Raw genomic sequence first — 9,016 nt, forward strand, 5'->3', positions numbered from 1 at the left:
GCCCAAAATACCTTGTAGACCGCATCTCGGCCTACGAGCCCACGAGGACCTTGAGATCATCCGGGGAGGCCCTTCTCTCGGTCCCGCCCGCCTCACAGGCACGTCTGGCGGGGACGAGAGAGCGGGCCTTCTCAGTGGTGGCCCCCCGGCTGTGGAACACCCTCCCTGCTGAAGTTAGACAGGCGCCCTCCTTGATGGCCTTTCGTAGGAGCCTGAAAACATGGCTCTTCGAGCAGGCCTTCAACTGAGTGTTTATCATTGGAACGATACTGGAATGGTTTATGACTATGAAATTGACTATGACCCCAGGATTTGACGAAGCGGATTTTTAGCATAAGTATATGTTATGTAGTAGTAGTTTGTATGTATTGTCGTGATTTATTGTACACTGTCTTTTCTATGTTGTTGTTCACCGCCACGAGTCGCCCTAGGGCTGAGAGTGGCGGTCAATAAGTGCAAGTAATAAATAAATAAATAAATAAAATCTCCCACCTCCGCTCCCTCCTTTGTTTTTGCGCCTACCTTCAGGAAATGTGGGCATCTCCACCTCTCTCTCTCTCTCTCTCTCTCTCTCTCTCTCGGTCCCAATGGCTGAGGAGAATGTCAGGAGAAGAGGTGACTTTTGGTGTACACGCCGGGGTCTTCAGGCATGCCTCCGGACCCAAAGCGGGCCAGGCAAGGGAGCAAGTGTGGCAAGTGTAGTTACTGGGATGTATAGTTCACCTACAATCAAAGAGCATTCTGAACTCCACCAATGATGGAATTGAACCAAATATGGCACACAGAACTCCCACGACAAACAGAAAATATATATCAACGATTGGTTGGGGGGGGGGGGGCGCCCAAAATACTGTTTGCTTACAGTTAAAAATGACCTAGGGCTGCCTCTGGTGCCAAGTTTGGTTCAATTCCATTGTTGGTAGAGTTCAGAATGCTCTTTGATTGTCGGTTAACTATAACAACTCCGAAATGACAAAATCAATCTCCCCCCCCCCCCAAACCTCACCGGTGTTCAAATTTGGGCGTATTGGATATTTGTGCCAAATTTGGTCCAGTGAATGAAAAGGTTCCCTACAATCACCAGTGGCAATTTCTTGGTATGCCAGAAGAGGGAGAATGAGCAGAGAACAAATAAAATGGAATGATGGAAAAACACCAGCCAATGTATGCCTGAGAGGGAGTTTATTAATTTTCTGCAGAGTATCAGACCGCAGTTTCCAAGGAAGCAAATTCTCTGATGGTGCTTTTGGAAGAAGGTGGAGGTGGATTGCTTGCTTGACTGGGAAGAGGTAACAGCATCTGAAGCCAATTGATCCAAGCATTCAACATTCAAGAAGGCTTCGCTGGAGGCTGCCGCCTTCTCTAGCGTTCATACTTGCAGATGAAAGAATTACGAGCTCGACACGAAACATCGTTCCACTCTTTAAAATCTAAAATATGAGCAGTCATTAATATGCACACATGCACACACACATTTACACATACAAGTATCAAAATAATTATGACAATAACAACTTGAAACATCATCAGATTTCCGTGCCTCCCTAGTTTTGAACTTTAGTCATTGTATTGTCGAAGGCTTTCATGGCTGGAATCACTGGGTTATTGTCTGTTTTCCGGGCTGTATGGCCATGTTGCAGAAGCATTCTCTCCTGACGTTTCACCAGTGGAATGTCCAGGGAGGAACTCTTGTCTGTTTGAGGTAGGTGTGAATGTTTTGTTGGCCACCTTGATTAGCATCTAATGGCCTAGCCATTTCAAGGCCTGGCTTCTTACTGCCAGGGTGGGAGAAAGACATTCCACAGATATATAAACCCCAATTTTCCTAGTTTCCAACAGACCGCACAACCTCTGAGGATACCTGCCATAGATACAGGTGAAACATCAGGAGAGAATGCTTCTGGAACATGTCCATACAGCCCAGAAAACACACAACAACATTTAGAGTCATTTATAACCATTATGTCCCTTCTCCCTCCTTCTTAAAAAAGAAAAAAAATGTCCATCTAGGAAAGAAGTGGGCAATGCCACAGGTAGTGAGGAACACTTCTTTTCTGTGCCTACCGAGCAGGTTGCATCAACAGAAGTGATATGATGTTATTCTATTCACGATTTTGGCTAACTTTTGATCATTTCCCCACTTTGGTTCATGTTTCCTTAGCAAGTTTCTTAGCTGGGCAAAAATACCTGAATATTTTCCCTAAATTAAAGACCTAATAAATGGGTGAGGCTTTTGATTGGTGAGGTCTTCTGGGGCATTCAAAGGACCTTTGTCTATGTAGAATCTAGAACTTCATTTAGAATAATTTCATATAGAAGCTGAGTTTGAACTTCTAAGTAGTAGTTATAGAATCATAGAGTTTGAAGAGACCTTGTGGGCCATCCAGTCCAAACCCATTCTGCCAAGAAGCAGGAAAATTGCATTCAAAGCATCCCTGACAGATGGCTATCCAGCCCCTGCTTAAAAGCCTCCAAAGAAGGAGCCTCCACCACACTCCAGGACAGAGAGTTTCACTGTTGAATGGCTCTAACAAATAGGAAGTTCTTCCTAATATTCAGGTGGAATCTCCCTACCTGTCATTTGAAGCCCTTGTTCCACATCCTAGTCTCCAGGGCAGCAGAAAGCAAGCTTGCTCCCTCCTCCCTAGGACTTCCCCTAACATAATTTATATAATGTCCTCATCATATCTTCTCTCAGCCTTCTCTTCTTCAGGCTAAACATGCCCAGCTCTTTAAACTGCTCCTCATAGAGCTTGTTCTCCAGACCCTTGATCATTTAAGTTGCCATTCTCTGGATGCATTCCAGCTTGTCAACATTTCCCTTGAATTGTGGTGCCCAGAATTGGACACAGTGTGATTCCAGGTGTGGTCTGACTAAAGCAGAATAGAGGGGTAACATGAATTCCCTGCAACTAGACACTAGGCTCCTATTTATGCAGGCCAACATCCCATTGACCTTTTTAGTATGTCCAGCCTTTGTTCCTCCAGGTGTTTTGAACTTCAGCTCTCCAGATTCCTGATCATTGAACAAGCCAGCCAGGGCTTCTGGGAGTTAGATCCAAAAAAAGGAGTTGCTCTCAGTCCTAAAAGTTGGCAGTCCAGCTCCCAGAAGCCCCATCTACCTTAGGAAAACTTTGAGCTGAGGTCCAAAATATCTGTAGGACGAAAGCTTAACCATTACTCATCTGGATCCAGGCAAGCAACTATGTCTTTGTACTTGAGAAAGCACTCACCTGAATTTAGAAGCAACTCCACACAGTATTCGTTATTGCTACCGTTCTTTGACTTGTATTTGTACCAGGAGTTATAACCGTAGACTGATTCATCAGTCCACCTCCATCTGTGATTCTGTAGAAGGAAAAAAACGGATGGTTTTCTGCGGTCCAAAGATTTGTACAAGCTTGCCCATCCGAACCTGTTGATCTCATAAATGAACTGGAAGTCACTGGCACAGCTATATCCACACTTCTTGTAATTTTGTAATCTGGTTTGCCATTAAATGTCCATTCAGGAATGTACATGTTAAGGGAGAATATCCAGAGAATAGTGCCTAAAACCCCCAATAGCATATGGTATTGTTTGATCTTGGAAGCTAAGCAGGGTTAGTACTTGAATGTGAGACCACCAACAAATACCGAATGTTGATGACTATAAGTAGGAGAAATGAACTGGCAAAATTTCCTCTGAATATTCCATGTCTATGAAAACATTATGAAATTCATGAGGTCTCTAATGTCAACAGGTGTTAGGGATTCCTCATCTTCGGAAGAGAAAGGGGAGCAGGGAAGTGCTCAGGAATTGGAGGCAGAAGAAGAATCAGACAATGAGGTTTTGAAAGTGCCCACATTTCTAGAGAGAGGAAAAGAGTCAGAGCACAGACGGTGTTCAGCTAGAATAGCTGCTAAAAACGCTGAGCTAATTGGGAGACGCCCTAGTACCTCCTGCATGGGGAATTCAGGGCTAAAAATCAGTAGCAGAAGCAGTCAGCTTTCGCTGGTAACAACGACCCTGATACTGATGTTTTCACTCCAATGGAATCTGTTTTGTGTCTGCTGCTGAAGACTTAGTTCATTGCCCGTTGTCTGATGAAAAACTGCTGTTTCTTTTGGGATTTTGTAAGAAACTTTAATTTGTGTCTGGATTAAGACTTTCTTGCTTTCTTTTGCACTTTTCAATTGCATTTGCTTATCCTTCATGTCTGCTGAAGTAAAGCATTTTTCTTTTACTTTCAACATTGTATTAAGGCTCTTTTCAAAGGGCAACTCGGGACAACAGGTGACTTTGGGGTGCAAGCACACACCTACATATACACCCACAAAGGAGCTCTCTGTGGTTGGTTTTTTCATTGCCAGTGTTGCGATTCACATGTGCTTTTGAGCAATCTGCCAACTTGTTGGAAGTTAACTATTAGATCCTCTGTTTCCTTAATGCTGTATTTCTCAACCTGGGGGTCGGGACCTCCTGGGGGGGGGGGTCTCAAGGGGATTTCAGAGGGTTGCCAAAGACCATCAGAAAGCATATATTTCTGATGGTCTTTGGAATGAGTTTGGCAGAAAAGGCTGAAGATATCTCCTCCTTCTCTTCCTTTTTGGAAACAGATGGAGAATCCTCCCACCAAAAGCCCTTCTCCACTGAGATTGGTAGGCCTCTCAGCCAAGGGGAGGGATATTTCTGAGACCCTAAGTGGGGATGGGAGAGCAGGTGCATGGCAGTGTAGTGCACATGTGTGAGCGAGGGAGAGTGTGAAGGGAGGTTCATGCCAGAGAGTCCCTTCAAAGCATAGGTGTTCTGTGTGGGAAATTTGGCTCAATTCTATCATTGGTGGTGTTTAGAATGCTCTTTGATTGTAGGTGAACTATAAATCCCAGCAACTACAACTCCCAACTACAACTCTCAAGGTCTACTTTCCTCAAACTCCACCAGTGTTCACATTTGGGCATATTCATGCAAAGTTTAGTCCATATCCATCATTGTTTGAGTCCACAGTGCTCTCTGGATGTAGGGGAACTACAACTTCAAAATGCAAGGTCAATGCCCACCAAACCCTTTTGATATTTTTTGTTGGTCATGGGAGTTCTGTGTGCCAAGTTCTGTTCAATTCTATCATTGGCGGAGTTCAGAATGCTCTTTGATTGTAGGTGAACTATAAATCCCAGCAACTGCAACTCCCAAATGACAAAATCAATCCCCCTCCAATCCCACCTGTATTCAAATTTGGGCATATCAAGTATTTGTTCCAAATTTGGTCCGGTGAATGAAAATCCATCAGATATCAGATATTTACATTACAATTAATGTAATTAATGTAATTAATTAATTAATTACAAGTAGTTATAGTTATAAAGTAGCAATGAAAATAATTTTATGGTTGGGTGTCACCACAACATAAGGAACTGTATTAAGGGGTCATGGCACTAAGAAGGCTGAGAGCCACTGCCTTAGGAGATTAGAAAAGGAACTGTCTAAAGAGGGAAAGGTTTCAAAAGAAAATTATAGGAAATGACAATTCAATAGAAATAGATGAGATTGGAATGGAATCACCAAAGTCTCACCAACCAGTGATGATAAGAATTTCTGAATGAAACACAGCAAGGCAGAAGCTCACCTGACGGGGATCATGGAGTCCGATCCAGACATTGCTTTTCTCTTTTTGGTAACTTGAGATGTGATTGGCAATGAGATCTGACTCTGTCGGGCTGAGAAGAGAAGCAAGATGGGTCCCACGGCCATAGGTCTGGCACTCAATCTGAGGGTTGAAGGAATGGGAAATGGGTTTTATTCACACAGTTATTCATGCAGAACCAGAGCTCTTTGAGTTCAGAACTCTTTTACACCTTTTGCTTTCAGAATTCTCATTTGAAGGTTCAGATTTGGAGGGACTTAAATCAACATAACTGAAGCAAATGGCTGGAAAACTGGCATGGCAGAGACTAGCAAAAATATTTGAAAAACAAGTTTGATATCGTTTTACTACCTCTGTGACCCGTCTACATCCCTAGTGTTTTGTCCCCTTCCAGATAGACCATGAAGATTTTAAAAAACTTACATATTAATTCATGGGAATGTTTCTTACCTCAGCTTCTGCCCATGTCATCTTGGTATCAAAGTATGCGTAACAGTTCCCTGGAGTTTGAAGCCAGTTTCTGGGACAAGAATCAGCCTCAGCTGCAAGGAGAAAGGACGGAGAATGAAAGACAAGTTATGGTAGAAGAGACTATCATCTCTTAAATTGAGAAATATTACTGAACTAGTTCATGGATGGACATTTTGTGGACTTTCAGGTGTTACCTGCACTTTAGCTTCCATTGAACACATTCTGAAAGCTTTACCATGCTTTGTAAGATGGATGGAAGTTATACTCCATCAACATCTGAAGGGCCACAAATCATTCATCTTTGAGGACAGTACTAAGAGGGAAAGACTTTTACATGTGAAATGTAACATGAGTTTTCTCCATTTTGAGCCACTTAATATGTGGTAGGTACCATTTAAACTGTCTTGGAAAAGCCAAGTGAATCCTTACTCAAGATTTCATAGGCTAGAGGACTCGAAAGTTCTTCACATCATAATTGAATATGTGATGGAATTGTGCTGGAGTGGATGAACTCTGGTAATCTTTTAGTCCTATACAACAAGGGTAGTTCTTACTTAATCTTTTCCACCAGGTCTTTTTTTGTTGTTGCTATTTGCTGTGTATTGGAAACAGGCTCAACGATCCATCACATATTATAGTTAATGACTTGCTCTATGACTTTGCAGTTAAAGATTTCACAAAATTGATCAATTCTAAAGATACTTCAAAGAGATAGGGTATGGTAGGCTTGTGCACGGATTCAGTTTGGTTGGTTCCCTTCGACCAATCCAACTTGTTTGGCTTTTTCAGCTGGCTATAATGGTAAGGGCCAGCTTACCATTACCATGTGGCAGCCGGGCACAGTTTCTTCCTTTCTGTTCAGGAGCATGCAGTGCATGCTTCCTTATCTGCATACCTCAAGTCCAGGCTCCTTCGAAAGGAAGCAAAGGAGCCCAGGAAGGATGCTTCCTTAACCCCGTTCCTCAAACTCAGACTCCCTCGAAAGGAAGACAGAAAAGGAGCCCAGGAAGGATGCTTCCTTAACCCTGTTCCTCAAACTCAGACTCCCTCAAAAGGAAGAAAGAAAAGGAGCCCAGGAAGGATGCTTCCTTAACCCTATTCCTCAAATCCAGGCTCCCGCAAAAGGAAGAAAGAAAAGGAGCCCAGGAAGATGCTTTGTTAACCCCATTCCTCAAACCCAGGCTCCCTCGAAAAGAAGAAAGAAAAGCAGCCCAGGAGGGATTTATTTATTTATTTATTTATTTATTTGCTATACTTGTATACCGCCGTTTCTCAGCCTAGCCGGCGACTCAACGCGGTTTACAACAACTTATAACAAACAACAGTATACAGTTTAAAAGTATAAAACACAATCCACAGTACATATATCAATAAACAATCCAATTCATCTCTTGACTAAAATCGCGATCCAGTGTCGTCGTCCAAATTGCCAGTCCTTCAATCATTATACTTATTGCACTGAGTTAACCGAACGCCTGCTCGAACATCCAGGTTTTTAGTTTTTTCCGGAATACCATCAATGAGGGGGCTGATCTTACCTCCATGGGGAGGGCGTTCCATAGCTGCGGGGCCACCACAGAAAAGGCCCTGTCTCTCGTCCCGCCAGCCGCACCTGTGAAGCAGGCGGGATAGAGAGCAGGGCCCCCCCAGAAGATCTTAGGGTCCTGGTGGGCTGATAGGCCGAGATACGTTCGGATAGGTAAGTTGGGCCAGAACCGTTTAGGGCTTTAAAGGCCAACGCCAGCACTTTGAATTGAGCCCGGTAGCAGATCGGCAACCAGTGGAGCTGGTGCAGCAGAGGAGTTGTATGCTCCCTGCGCTCCGCTCCAGTTAGTATCATGGCTGCCGAGCGTTGGACTAATTGGAGCTTCCGGGCCGTCTTCAAAGGCAACCCCACGTTGGAGCTTCCGGGCCGTCTTCAAAGGCTTCCTTAACCCCGTTCCTCAAACCCAGGCTCCCTCGAAAGAAAGAAAGAAAAGGAGCCCAGGAAGGATGCTTTCTAAACCCTGTTCCTCAAACCCAAGCTCCCTTGAAAGGAAGAAAGAAAAGGAGCCCAGGAAGCCCTTCTTTAACCCCGTTCCTCAAACTCAGGCTCCCTCAAAAAGAAGAAAGAAAAAGAGCACAGGAAGGATCCTTCCTTAACCCCATTCCTCAAAACCAAGCCTCCTTGAAAGGAAGAAAGGAAAGGATCCCAGAAACAGAAAGGGGAACCTCGTAAGTTCCCCATTCCTGCCAATGGACCAAAGATTCCTGGATGTTTCGGCTGTCTAGCCAAAAATAGATTTTTCATTAGCTGATTTTCAGGAGGATCCCAAAAACTTATCTGGATACCCAATGAAATTTGGATAACAAAACCAGATTGTCCTCCAGCCAAATTGCATGAGCTTAGTGTATGGGTTGTTGTTGTTTTGAAATAACATTGAGGGACAGACAGGAGGCTTTCAAGGTGCCAAAGTGTGGTCCAGTGGTTGTAACCCTGATTTACTGAAAACCTGACCTTGTGAGGTAGCATTAACTTTGTTTGATTAACCTGACTTATGCAATCATTTGAAAGATCATTTTAAAGATTGCATAAGTAAATTTTAGCTACCTTTAGTCAACACTCATTAACCTTAGTAATAATCTTGATGCTTCATAAGGGAACTTACCTCCTGGAAATGGTCCGGAGAGGAGAAAGCCAAAAAGGCAGAGGCTGGCATAGGTGAGGAGTCCCATCTTCTGGGTGATCTTTATATAAAAAATGAAGACATTCAAAAGCTGAGTTTGTGAGCAGTGGATGCCAAAATGACATGTAATTAAATAAATTTTAAGTGGTGCCATATTTTCATTGTTGCTATTGGAAGGAAAACTGCAGTGAAGGCTAACACTGAGTTTTATATGGAACCTCAAGGAAACATGCTGGGTGACATTATTTACTTACTT

At 43.4% G+C, this 9,016-nt stretch overlaps 1 protein-coding gene across 1 annotated transcript; it reads right to left on the reverse strand.

The window, feature by feature from the left end:
- Positions 1 to 1,176: 1,176 nt before the first annotated feature.
- Positions 1,177 to 8,809, reverse strand: LOC132779259 (C-type lectin-like). The gene is made up of 5 exons (XM_067469469.1): positions 8,743 to 8,809; positions 6,074 to 6,165; positions 5,606 to 5,746; positions 3,234 to 3,348; positions 1,177 to 1,430 (listed from the first exon to the last, which is right to left on the reverse strand). The coding sequence occupies exons 1-5, from the start codon at positions 8,807 to 8,809 to the stop codon at positions 1,363 to 1,365; spliced, it is 483 nt and encodes a 160-aa protein (XP_067325570.1). The 3' UTR covers positions 1,177 to 1,362.
- Between the last annotated feature and the right edge of the window lie 207 nt (positions 8,810 to 9,016).

The sequence above is a fragment of the Anolis sagrei genome, chromosome 6, assembly GCF_037176765.1.
Source record: "Anolis sagrei isolate rAnoSag1 chromosome 6, rAnoSag1.mat, whole genome shotgun sequence".
NCBI lineage: Eukaryota > Metazoa > Chordata > Lepidosauria > Squamata > Dactyloidae > Anolis > Anolis sagrei.